This window comes from Antedon bifida, chromosome 6, assembly GCF_963402885.1.
Source record: "Antedon bifida chromosome 6, ecAntBifi1.1, whole genome shotgun sequence".
In the NCBI taxonomy this organism is placed as follows: domain Eukaryota; kingdom Metazoa; phylum Echinodermata; class Crinoidea; order Comatulida; family Antedonidae; genus Antedon; species Antedon bifida.
Window position 1 is genome coordinate 5,032,102 of NC_136231.1, and position 14,390 is coordinate 5,046,491.

At 31.6% G+C, this 14,390-nt stretch overlaps 1 protein-coding gene across 2 annotated transcripts; it reads left to right on the forward strand.

The window, feature by feature from the left end:
- The first annotated feature begins 1,931 nt into the window (after window positions 1-1,931).
- Window positions 1,932-13,287, forward strand: LOC144844804 (uncharacterized). 2 transcript variants are annotated; one of them, XM_078701870.1, is made up of 8 exons: window positions 1,932-2,049; window positions 3,782-4,015; window positions 5,159-5,259; window positions 9,154-9,376; window positions 10,806-10,865; window positions 11,056-11,183; window positions 12,200-12,264; window positions 12,425-13,287. In XM_078701870.1, the coding sequence occupies exons 2-8, from the start codon at window positions 3,937-3,939 to the stop codon at window positions 12,564-12,566; spliced, it is 798 nt and encodes a 265-aa protein (XP_078557996.1). In that variant the 5' UTR covers window positions 1,932-2,049; window positions 3,782-3,936; the 3' UTR covers window positions 12,567-13,287. The 2 variants fall into 2 exon arrangements, with proteins under 2 accessions (XP_078557996.1, XP_078557995.1); XM_078701869.1 differs by lacking the exon at window positions 1,932-2,049 and adding an exon at window positions 2,230-2,380.
- Window positions 13,288-14,390: the final 1,103 nt, after the last annotated feature.

The window sequence follows — 14,390 nt, forward strand, 5'->3', positions numbered from 1 at the left end:
ATCGTCCTGATTGTTTGATAACGAAAAAACCCGCAATTTACATACAAGAAAATATTATAGGGTATCCTGGTCAAAATAAATTCAACAAATTACATTACAGTTTGTATTTTGTATTACGCAGCTAATACTACAACTTATTAATTTTATTCAATAAGCGCGACAAACATTTGCAAAATTACCATCTCTCCTCACACTATATTTTAATGACAATCTATCCTCGCACTAATATATAGATGTTCAATTACCTTCTCTCCTCGCACTATAAATGTTCAATAACAATCTATCATCACTAGATATACAGTAGGGCCTATAATGACCATCTCTCCTCGCATTAGAAAGATGTCCAATTACCATCTCTTCTCGCACTATACAGATGGTAATCGCACTCTCTTGAGCGATTAACAAATCCCAAGACAGAGAACCAAATGAAAACTCATTTACATATTACAAAATGTAGAATAATCCAACCCTGGATTTCTAGCACTGCCCAAATCTAGATTCTATTTTTAGTTCTGTTCTTGACCTTTCCGAGGGACGAACTAACGGGAGAAAGTCATTTCCTCTACATATGGTCCTGTGAAGTGGCTATTTAAGTGAAATACCTCTCCTCTTAGCCTTCACCAAATGGTCATCTATATAATATAATATACAAAAGTTGATCCATGGAAAATCCATTGAGTAACATACCATTTTTACAAAGACCGGCTACGATTGTTTGCCAGCTTTCCACGGGAAATGCGATAACTCGGCGAATCTCTTACCGATTAATTGGATCAGATATCGATATTATAGTTCCAGATCCTTATAAGATTTAGGTCACCACGTGTGTGAAAGGGGAGTCTATTTCGGCTATGTTTAATGTGGTTTGTGTGGTTGTGGCTGCGATTAAATTAGGTAATGATAACCAAATGATGATTATGTGCATATCGTCTGAATATGTGGTGTTAGAAGGGATGAAATTCCACTTATTGGGGCATTAATTGATATCCTATCAATTCATGATACCCGAATCAGTATTTGTGTTCAAAGAAACAAGTTAAATATACGAAAGTGCCAATATTTGTTGTGATTAAATAACCTTGTCGAAAACTAATAATTGAAATTTGATAACATTTAATCATATAATGTGTTAATAACATTTAAGCCTATAAAGACAATTGTGAATTTAAGGGGTGAAACCAAACCGTTAAGTTTAGACTAAATTAAGTACGATATTAGGCATAAACCTACCCCCACACAACCTACCTACCACTCGCAACTCTCTGACTATTTATATCTGTAGGCCTATGACTATTATTTTTGTTTTGATTGATGCGTTTTATGGTTCATAACTTCTAGACAAATATACAAACCACATAAACATAGAATGAAGACCTACTAAACGCAATTTCGGCTTACTTACAATGTCGAATCAATTTCTCAATTTGATGTTTTTATTTACAGTAGACTAGGGGGACTATTGCTCTTTCTTTTTTTATATATAGTTTCTTCATTTTGCGTTTGGCAATACTGTTGTTACATCCGTTTACGTGTTGTTGCTGCTGTACTACTATAGAAGGGTTCGGTAGAGTGTGATCAGTTTGTAAAGATCGACTCCTTTACTACATGGGATCAGAGAATCCGACATTCAAAACAAACGTCTATTCACCATTGTGCAATCCTTTATCATGTGATTAGCTAATCCTCAATAAAAGTCACTGTAATTTTTTCATTTCATCGGTTTCAAATTTATAAATAGAAAAAAAAACAATCTTTATTTCCTAAAATATATGTTGGTTTTTAAACTAAATTATTTCTTATGATGATTTTCTTTATTATGTTAGAAGAAATTCCAGGGAGCTTGTGGGTTAGATCTAAGACCTGGATTTCCGGGACATGCCGTGGTGATAATCTGTGATGAGATAAAGTATTAATATTAGATTAATAGATTGTTGTGTATGATATTATATATGGTACCTATTAATGATTTTGAAACCCTAGGGATAGTTATATAAAGAAAGGCAGGCCATTTCAACCCACTGAAATGATTGGACAGTATAAGAAGCGCCGGTGAGTCAATGGGCCTGGGTGTCTAGACTGACTGTCTCGTTTCTTTCGATCGAAATAAAAGCGAGCAATTACATGAATTGCTGGCTATCATGATTAATGGCGTCCTGTTGTATAAGCTTTGATTTTCTGGCATCAAACCACTACCTGATCCCAGTTGTGAAAGATCGGCTAAATAGAAGCTCCTTGGATTCAGTTGGAATTATACATATTCTCGATCGTGCTAAACTTTCTGGAACGAAACTTAATTTTCTTGTCTGATAACTCATAATGTTTCTGGATCTTTTAAAAGGATTTATTTGTCTTGGTGTGGTTCTTGTCCAAGTGATGGCTGGTAAGTGATACGGGTATTTTTTGTCCATTATAACATACCAATGGGAAAGTTGTAATGCATTGCAACCTGCAGCTACCCACTCTGAAACTAAACGAGCAATCCGTCAGTCATGGTTCCCTCATTTAAGAAAATGCGCGGTAATCAAGTTATTGTTTGTGAATTAGTGTGAGTTAATTATCTCACCATGAAATCAAGATTCACAATTTGTATGCATTTTATTGTACAGTATAATATTAATTTGTAATTTCTTCATACGATATGAAATGTATTGAATTGGATTATGACTGGTATGGGATCGAGACCTGGCAACTGTCAATTTTATCTTCATGTCTTTGTTTGCAAACTTATAAAGTGTGTAAGTGCACTCAGCTCTTTACTTTACAACTCGATTGGTCACCCTAGTAAACATTCCAATTACTTCAGTATTCATTTCAAGATGATACCAAACATCTTCATTCCGTCAATCAGTATTATCAATGGGATTTCTTCCATTCAAATACCATATGGGTACTACTCATACATTTTAAGCATTTTACGCCAGGAATTTTCTCTTGTCGATAGCTTATTTTCAAGTTTTGGTACTTTGACACAAACGCATTCTCTTGTGAACCGGTCCTTAACTTACCGTGTAGCCTATATTTTGTTACAAATGTCGTTGATAATGTTTTTTTTACCACAGACCTAATAACTCTTTGTTGGTGGTACACGATTTAGGTAGAATTTATTCGGAAAGAAACTTGTGGTGTTTACTTTTTAATGTTTACTCGACTGCCCACAGGTGAACTTTTCGCCTTGTTGACAGTTGTATAAACGCCTACGTACCAATCCTAATCTTTATTGAATATACTTTGATAGCACACTATAAAACGTACAATAAATAATCGAAATCATACATTGTATAATATTATTATCAATTAAGATTTATAAAAGAATGTTAATTGAAAATAAATCTCTTAATGGCAATCATATCAAAAGTAGGACTTTATAGATGTCAAAAAGTATTGGAACAGATTTGGCCTGAACTGCCACAACATGGAATTATTGTGTGCGGTACAGAGTGTAGCTTTAAACACATAATGGTAACCTACACACATTTCTATAAGGAACACACTTCATGCGAATACTGAAAATACCTAAAGATTAAGAACACATTAAGAAGATTTAAAGGAACATGCACAAATAAAAACAAAAGTATTTTTTGGACTGAAACTCGTAAAATATAAACAACTGAGCAAAATGAAAGAATTGTTTATGAAAACATGCTTTTCCCATATCACATTTCTCATTAATGTTTTTTGAATTTGCGTAGGTATTTAAAAATAACTGTATATTATATGTATATTAATCAAATATTGTTATAATTTGGAATTATCCTTAGCCCATTTGTAATATCTTTTACAGCTGTGTATGCGGCCCCGACGAGTAAAGAAGAATCCATACTACCACACATTCCACGCAGTACAGAAAGAATTCGAGAGGGGTTACAAAATGACCCTTCACTTGTTGATCAGATCCCTCGAGTACAAAGCTCCGCATACCCTCCAATCGTCTTTCCTATGGACGAAGATGAAGAGGGTAAACTTGTTAAGAGAGGGTGCTGTGAAAGGACAAGACACGTAGTAGAAGCTGGTTATGGTAGGTCATCTTACAAAATCTTACAAAAATTACAATAAAATTGTATGGTACACTAATTACCAAGCCAACCACAGTTGGATGATTCACTTTCCCGAACACATTCTGTGTAAATAACGTATTTTAGTATTGTAAGAATACAAGCTTTTTCCAAAAGAACAAAATTTAAAAATATTCATTGTTTTAGATTTATAAGAAATATAAGATTTACGGTGTCGATTTATGTGATGTTAAGTAGGCATAAGGTATAATACAAAGTTCTCAATAGTTAATAAATAGGCCTACACATTCAACACACTTCGTGTTTAAACGCTAATTAATTTCCTATAAACAAAATGTTTACTTTTTAAAATAATTTAAAGTATAATATATCCTGCAGCTTTTGCCTGCAGCGTAGAATTACAATTACAAGGGGGAAATTATTGGTTTTTAAACCAATTTCAGAATAATAGGTATGCTTTAATTTTATTCGGTATAAGCATAATCTAACGATGTCTTCAATTAATTGATAGCATCTTTCCACTAGCAGAAATAAGTTCAGTTTTAACATACCAAATTTAAGGTGATTAAATAGACAAAGGGTTGTATCTAATTAGTTAAGATCGATTATTTAAATAAGAGATAAAACACCTCAATTTGACTACAATAACAAAACATCCACGTAACTAGGGCTACCTAAATACAACAAAACAGAGCTAGTTTAGGCTAATACGAAGGGACTCATACGGTATGCGAATTATTGCCTCCTTATCGCGGGATGATAATAATCCACATCAGATTAAAGGCATGAGTTCTCAATATCTGTGTTGTTGATACATTTTCGCAGCTGCCGTACACATGACAAAATAATGTACTTTTATCCCCTTGAAATTTGGCTGTAGACATTACAGCTACAGAAATACTAGGCCTAGACAAATTTTGCTGCCAACTTTTTTGCATTAAAGCCAATGTACTATAACCGGTATATTTACTGATATACATACATACAAATATCACATACAAACTGACCTATAAACCTATTAAATATCAATACAAATAATAACAAAAAATATTATTATCTATTTCATAGACAATGTTCTTTCTCAAACTATGTATCAAAGAAATAAAAATAGATAGTATTTTAAGTTACTTATCAATTAATTTCAGATGACAGAAGACGACGTATAGGTATTGATGTTGGAAAATGTCGAAAAGTATCAAAAAATTCTGATGAACGAAATCGTTTGCTACCGGAAGAAAAAAATCAGGTAATTTTCTCTTAAATACGGTACTGTACAATACTATAAGATTGTTTTTATAAGGAAGAAATCTTTACAAAAAACTGTTTCATTAAGAAAATGTCTTCGGAAGGCCGGTGTCATTGCTGCATTTATAAAATCCTACACATTATGATATTGTTTTTAACTACCAAACACACTTTTGAATCAAGGCCAATTTTACTTTATCGAATTTAGTAGTCATCTAATATCTGATTATTTCCTTAATTGTGCTAACAATACTCGTGTAATAGTATTAACGTGTGTTTCGAAATATAAATTTATTCAAACATCGTAATTTGTAAACTAATACTGCTACTTTTGTAAAATAAAATGTCCGAGTAATTTATATTATAGAAATAACTATTATTCTTGTAATTTGTATTTTCTGAATATATTTATGCTTAAAATCTCTATATTCAATTACAATAAACTTCAACTTAAATGCAACATATACACAACGGCGTTTATTCACCGGCGACGGTGTACGGCTCGGTTTTCTGTAAACCCCGTCTACTTCTAGTTCCCCAAACTATGGTAAAAAATGTGTCAATCTGTCAGCTGGCGCAACATGTAATCTTCAAAACATTATAACATTCTACCTTGTTTTTTCTATATTTCAGACAATATTTCGGAAATGCTATAAATGCTATAACTTTAATTAAATAATCTTAATTAGTTTCGTAATGGATGATACGGTTTAATCGAAATTTAGAACTTTGGGAGACATTTTGCCACCATGGTTTGGTTAGCTTGCCTAAGATACATCACACTTTATATTAGCTAGACTTAGTAGACAGGCTTACCAAACCAGCCCTTGCGCCGTCGCCGCGGAATAAATATCGTTTGGTCTTTCCAGTGTTGATCAGTTATCCTTAATTTTATCTTGGCTAGTTTAATTTAACCTGATTGAAAAATGTAACAATACCTTTAAATTAAGATACTTAAAAATGATTATCCTGCTATTTTATCTTATTTAACACTTCATGGAATGTTATTCAGTTGGATTACAGATTGAGAAAAGATCTAAATGCTTTCTATTATTCCAAAGTTAACTTTGTGGCATTAGCCGACATACGTCTCGAGGTTTTTTATTTCTATAGCCGAATGCGGGTGAAGTCCAATTGTCCATTTGTCCAAGTTGCCTTCTCGTTGTCCACATCGATTTAATAGACCGAATATCTGCCGCCTTGCTACTTCCATCACTGACGCCAACTAAAAAGTTTTCTTGTACGTGGTGGCGCTCTTTAAACACACACAATACTGTCATTGATTTGTTTGATTTTTTTAAACAAAAATAAAACCGTAAAATTAATTCGTTATCAATTGCATTTAACTTTTTATAGGGCCTACACTGCATATGAAAAGGAGCAACAACAAAAATAGCTTGCGCTTGACTGAATAATTAAAATTTAGAGCAATATATATAATCGTAAAAATACCAATGCTTTATTTTAATAATGAATTCCAGTCCAAAAAAAAAAATTCAAATTTAAGAAGTTTCATTTCATTTCATTTATTGATTTAACCAATAAACAGATACAGAACAGAAACAAAGCACAATTGTCAGGGGCAACTAAAGCAAAACAATTACTATAATTCAAAGAGTCAGTTGCCCCTTAAAAAACATCGAAATACAAAAATACAAAAAATATTGCACCAAGCAGGCCTAAAACATTTGTACAGTATAGTCTATATACGCTACTTCTGTCTATAATACACTGTTTTTAACTGTGGTGCTTCTAATTAAGAGACAATATTATGCTATCCTTCTGTTTTCCTTATGGTTTCATATTAATAACTAAAGTATATTAGAGCCTCTGTCTCTCTTTTTAAAAACTAAACAATGTTACAATAGCAATTTGCCGTTAATATTGCGAAAACAAAAATATTATTTCGATGAAAAAAAAATATAATAATTCAACTTTTATTGCATGAATGGTGTTTGTTTTTATAGCTTTTTCTTGTACGTTAGCAAATACATGTCCATGTTAATGAAAAAGCAAACTAGTTTCATTGACACATCATATCAATTCAGTGTATTTAAACACCTTTCAAGATCCCTATTCATGTTATTTTAATGGTATTCATCAATTCTCTTATTTGACAAACTCGCAAACGTGCACCTGCAGTCCACTGAGCACCTTTGACTGACTGATACCGTAACAAAACATGTATTGTAAGTGAAGAAAATTAGGTAAACCCTGGCATTCTTCTACATAGTAAACAATTCGATGCAGGTGAGTCAATAATAAGTGTGAAAAGATGAAGAACAATTGTCAGTATGGGATGGGAACTATAAGCCGTAATTGTTGCTAAGCCGTTAAATAATACTAATGAATCGCTATAGACGAAGCAGACAATAGGCAACATACCGTCACTTTTGTTTTGAAACCCAGCTAAACAAACGTTGAGAGAAGAATGAGGCCACCTGCAAAACGTATGGAAACTCTAAACAAGTGCTTGGTCGTAGAAATTGGCCTGTCGATTATCATAATTGACGCTAACTTATACTCGGTGAAACCTGACATAAACTTAAATCAAAACAACATATGCTTGTATTGGTGTAAAATATATCTTTCAATGAAATTAACATCACTCAATTTAAAATTATCTTATGCCATCTCCCTGACGAAAGCGTAAAATGATCTGGATATTCAAAAGCATAGGCATAGGCTAATAGAATACTGTGTATTTTTATAGTTTATACAGTACCTATAAACAACAAGTATTAAACTATTTCATATACTTTATCGTACGGAGCCTATACTCACTATTTATTTGTTCTTTGAAGCTGTATTACTTAATCGATTTTTAATCGAGAGGTGGTTTATGTTACTTAACAATTATTTAAGAAATAATGGTAAAGTGTTTATACAAGTGCAAAAATGTGGGCGAAATATTTCAAGTTTAAATGTTAAGAGACTTTTTATAATTCCGAAAAAAGCTATATAATTCTGATTTCTTTATTGTCTTTTGTTTTCGTATTTGATTGAGTAGTCAACGGAGCCAAATTATTAACAGGCATTTAAAGATGTACTTAGATGTATTGTTCTACAGATCAATGACATATCTTCCAATTGTTTTAAAAAATATCCATACTATTTCAGGTCAATATACAATAAGCTATGAAATATTGGAATTCGTGAAGTTTTTAGGATTAAGAAAACCTAGATTTTATAAAGCTTTTCGTAGTGATTACTTACTGATTTCTTTTCAATATTGTTAATAAATTAATGTTGGTTTTTCTAAAATTAAAATGCCTATTCCAAGGCCATCATATTAATTTAGACTGTTAAATGAACAATTATTTTATTTCATAAAATTCTTCAAACAAATCGTTTAAATAGTACGTTAAATTAAGATTTCTAATAATAATAATACTGCAAGTATAGTGTAAGGCTTTTATTGAATTCAGTGACAGAAAATAATAATGTCTATTCCAAGGCCATCATATTAATTTAGACGGTTAAATGAACAATTATTTTATTTCATAACATTCTTCAAACAAGTAGTTTAAATAGTACGTTAAAAAATAATACTGCTGTAAGTAGTGTAAGGCTTTTATTGAATTCAGTGACTGAAAACAGTCTATTCCAAGGGCATCGTATTAATTTAGACGGTTAAATGAACAATTATTTTATTTCATAACATTCTTCAAACAAGTAGTTTAAATAGTACGTTAAACTAAGATTTCTTATTCTTAAATAATGTAAGTAGTGTAAGGTTTTTATTTAATTCAGTGACAGAAAACAATAATTCTTCTGAAAAAAAACCCACGAAAGTGGGATTGTAGTGAGTGAATGAATCCAAATGACAAGGTTCAAATCTCATTGATCATTGTATTTTGATGTGTATTTATCATATTATTTATTTATATTTCAGTGTATGCAATGCCCTGAGACAAGCGAGTGCGTTGCTTCGGAAATACGTGTACAACGCGTTTACCTCGTAGGAGAACCACGAGTATTTGACGTCGTTCAGGATTGCGAGTGCGTGCACACGCCACCATCGTGCGAACGTAAATCGCAAATGAAGATGTTTTTTGCGGACACACCTTACGAAACGGAGGTAGATGTCGGAATGTGTGCTGGTGCTTGTTCTGATGGTATGTTCATATAAAAAAATCATGGCTTTATTATTCATCATTACAATAAAAAGAAATCGCATATATGTCATTCCCCCCCCCCCCCCCCTCCTTTCATCATCTTATTATTACATCATCATCATTATCATCATATATTACTCACATCGGGATAAACCTATCCTATTTTTTTTTATCACGAATAGTTTATTTTCATCATAAAACAAAAGCTTTAAACTTATAGTAGATAACGTTTAGCTGAAAAGAAAATGAGAATACTACGTTCATCATCATGTTATCATAGCAACATGGCATTAATGTGACGTTTAGATACTTACAATAGTATGTTATATATAGATATATATATATGTTTTATTATCCATATTATTATTAAGACAACTTGTGTAATAGTAAATTATACAGTCTATCTCAGTTAAATATTATGAATTTTGGTTTTGTATCAAATAGCTTTATCGCATGGTTTAAAATCTTACATTTATGAAAAATATTGTATGAAAATCACATATTATTATGATTTTGGTGAAAATAAGAACACAATGTGTCATGAGCTGGCCTAAAAGGAGGAGGCATGAGAAATTCAGATAAAAGTCTTAATCCCCTTCGCCTGCCGCCTTACGTATATCACCACTTGAAAAAGTTTCCTATGACGTACCACGCCATCTGGTTTTCGCTGCTTCGTGGAACTAACTTTAAACTCGTTCAACTTTCGCCACTTGATGTGAATAGCTATGCTAATTACTGAAGAAGTAGCTGATCTGTTGAAAACATAAAAGAGTTTTTAAGAACCATCTAAATTACCTTTCATTAACATGTTTATGAATTTAAATTATTTATTCGTGGTGTACAATTACGATTTACGATTACGCCATGAATAAGAATGTCCAGTAAATATTGCTTTTGAAAATACTGAAATCTGAACATTAATTTTATTTACTCGCATAAAGAATTGAAACTGTCAATTAAATTAAATTAAATTTATTCTTCAAAATTCTCAAATTGGCAACCATCCAATTTAAGGAAATTAATTGGCAACATCTTATATTTTGTATTCGATTCTTTGTATTGAAGATTAATAAGGTATCGATAATTTATCTACGGTACAATAAGTTTTATAACATTTATGGAAGTGTATCTTTGAATATTGAATATAGGCCTAGACTATGCAATTTCTTATAATATACGGTAGGCCTAGATGACTGTATGATTAAGTAAACGCCGCAGCCGAGTACTTCACTCCTCTGCAATGGATGCGAAATATATATTCCAGTGACTACAATTAATTATAGAGTGCTGGTTTTTAAACATCACTCAGATACATTCATCATTACTAATTATTATTTTATTGCTGTTATCATCCTGGATGTTTACAGTACACTAATTCAATGTTTGTTTGTTATCATTTTAAGACAATACAATTTGTTTATTTCTATAGGCGATGGACTTGAATGTAAAAGTACTGAAAATCGCACTGTTACAATTGAGGGACCTAACGGTAAGATGACTTATTTTTGTAATGTTCTATTTACTATTAATAAATTAATAATTATCTATAATATTAACTTATGATTATGATTAATCGATAGCCGAAAGCAGACTGACATTATGTTTACAATATGTCAATATTATTTTGTATATATATTTTGTAATTTATGTTTACTTTGAATTATATTTGCATAATACAGGTGCATTTTGTGTTGACGTCATTGAAGCTTGTAAATGTCAACATTCATGTTACCGCGCGACGCATCGAGAGGTTTACTACGAAGTGATGTTCAACACGACGTCGAATTCAACGCAAACAGTAATAAAGGTGAGATTTTGACCTAGTTTAATGAGCCAATGGTGATCGATAATAGATCAATAATAAATGAATTATCAACATCTGCTTAGGTTTTGTAAAGGTTACCCCGTGAGGCGCACCTAAATGCGGAATAAATAAAAATATAATATAAAATAATAATATAAAAGCATATACTTATATCTAGTTATTGTATTAAATATTAGGCCTATGTATATATATTCGTGTTTTGGAGGGGTTTTTTTGTTTGTTTTTTTTGGTTATTGTTTTTGTTTTGTTTTTTGTTTTTTTGCTTACGGCTATCGATTCTGAAGTATAAAATTGTGCAGCATAGTTAGGCATAAACTTTAACACACGGAACACAAAAGTCTCTCAAAGAATATATCGTAGATTATGTATGTAGGTAGATAACGTTTGATTCTTATGAATTCACTTCGTTTTCGAGTTAATTATATTCCATTAAACTATGGGATGCGACCACCTATTTACCACCCTTCCGCCTTATGGTCTTATGATTCGAGCTGATGACGTAAGTGGTACACTGAACGCGTGCCAGGACATTGTCATTTCAACCACAAACATACCTCGGAATTAAAGTACGAAAACGCACAAATTGCGTGGGCCCAAGTCAAGTCCTAATGATTTCCATTTTTATAATCGAAGTTCAGCAGATGTAACTTTTCTTCGTTTCGTCACTGATAACCTCCTTTCTGCTAAAAAAATCAAGGCTCTTAATGTAGTATGTTATCAGTAATGCAACTTTTATATGAACAAAAGCGTGGGCCTAAGCTAAGTTTTAAAGTGATGTGGGTGCCTAACATTTCCTTTTACTGATGACATTGATATTCGAGGAATTATAACTAATCCACTGCAGAAATAAAACTTTGCTGTAAAGAAGTTACGCCAAGACATCTTGTATTTGAAATATCTTTTACCCTTAATGTCCTCACTATCCTTAATGGCTCGTAAATTGTATCTAAGCCTATCAATATCATTCATGTTCATGTTTTGTTATGATTTATTTTTAGGAAATGGATATTGGAAAATGCATAGGAACATGTTCACAGGATGCTTCGTTACAGTGTATTCTGAGGTATTGTTAAATATTAATTATTCATAATTCATATTCAAATTCACATTGGTTAATTATATTATTTATATTCACATTATACTAATATTAAAATAATTACTGTTTATTCTATACTCATGTAATTTTTATTAATACTAGTGAATATTTTTAATTTTGTTAACAGGTCTCCGAGCAATCCTGATGAATGTTTAATGTCGTTAACGAAGAAAACAAACTGCAGTCCACAGTCGTATCACCAACACAACTTTCAAACAACAGGAAACCGAAGACAAACTGTATTAACTATTAGAGATTGTGGATGCTAGATACAATACAATACAACAGAGCTATACAAATAAAACATATTCGAGAAGGGGATATTTTATCTAAAAACCCGTTTTTACATCGTACTGTAATAACGGCTTCCATATTTGGTGTGGCTGTGACGTCAGTTAGTAAGCAGTTTAAAACAGCCAAATATTACAAGTTACTATTACTGCGATTTTCATTCTACTGTATAATTATTAATTAAATTATCTATTATTTATTCCAAAATGAATTTTTATTAAAGCAATTCTACAAAATATTTTCAGATAAGTCAAAAGGGAATATCTATGATATATTTAAGTACACACCCCTGCTTTTTAAATTACTGTAGGCCTACATTATTTTGGACGAAATATTCAGCGTTTTACACAATATCAGTTTGAATAATAATAACAAATGGGAAAGAATACAATTGTATGAGATTTGTTTTTCTATTGATCATAAGAAGAATGTGGAAGTCTTCTCAATTATGTATATAGTTTTTTTATCACTTAAAAGTTACAATATTATAGCAATTGCCTGTATATTGTTTGTAGATAAACATTTAACGAAATTTGGTAATATATCCTTGAGTTAGTATAGTATAGGCATATTACAGTTAGATGTTTATGCCTTTATTTTAAAATCACCAGCGATGAAATGTAATTTAAAATCTTCCAGCAAAGTGGATATCAATATAGCCCAATAATTTACTAAAATAAACTGGGTATATGGTTGTTATATAGGGATGTTTGGCGAGTTCATCTTATGCAGAGTCTCACAGCATGCCGGGCAAACTTAAATAGTACCTCTGAATTTACTATTTCTAAAACATCTATAGTTAGATATATTTTATCACAAACAATGGATTTTGAAACCCCAGGCTCCCTTTAAATCTGTAGCTTCAAAACATCAGTAGCTCCTGTCCATTCGGTCTTAAAAATCATTTTACCTAATACGGACCTGATTGCGATGTTGTTTTAAATGTATTTCATACACACGTAGCCTAAGGCAACACTGTTAAGTACTATTAAGAGGTCGAATTAGTTTTTAATTCTTATTTTCAGAGAAAAATATGTAATACTTTTATATATTTTTCTACTGAAAGAAACTGTTGAGAGATAACATTGATTTTGTACAAAAATAGTGTCTGTATTGCAGCCCTAAGGACACCCTTACACACGCGAACGTCAGGTTTTATATTTAACTACACTAAGCTAAATTCAGTAGGGACTTGTATTCGATGAGAGAAGTTTGTCTCCAGTTATGCTTAACTGTTTGTGAATATAGGCTAAATACTTTCGACTTGAGGGAACATTTATGTGAATAATGTAAATATATTGATGTATTGAAAAAATGTATTTTGTGGTTATGTTATTTCGTCAGTGGCAACACATATGCCTATAACATAAAACGAACGTTCTGTTTTTTATGCACAGGATCATTCTATGAATGTATTTTATTAATGCTGATTTATTTTATTTATATTTATTGATTTGATTTTTTATTCTGAAAATGAATGTAAATAAACTACTCAAATCTGTGCATAAAACGAACGTTCTTGGTCAAAATGTCTTGGTCAAAGTATAATTTTAGCCTAAAACACATTCATTTTTAGTCGGGTGCTACGCGACTCTACAGCTCACTATGTCGGTCAGTTGGTCGGTCGGTTGGTCGGTAAACACTAACTCAAATTTGCAGTCATGTATATGGCCTTGTTCTTTGATTATTCAAGAATCTACCATAAAACAATCATAGTCTTACTCATTCCTAACATAAGGGAAAAAAGCACGAATAACTCGAATATTGTGTAAAAACATATTTAAAATATCGTGTCCTTATAT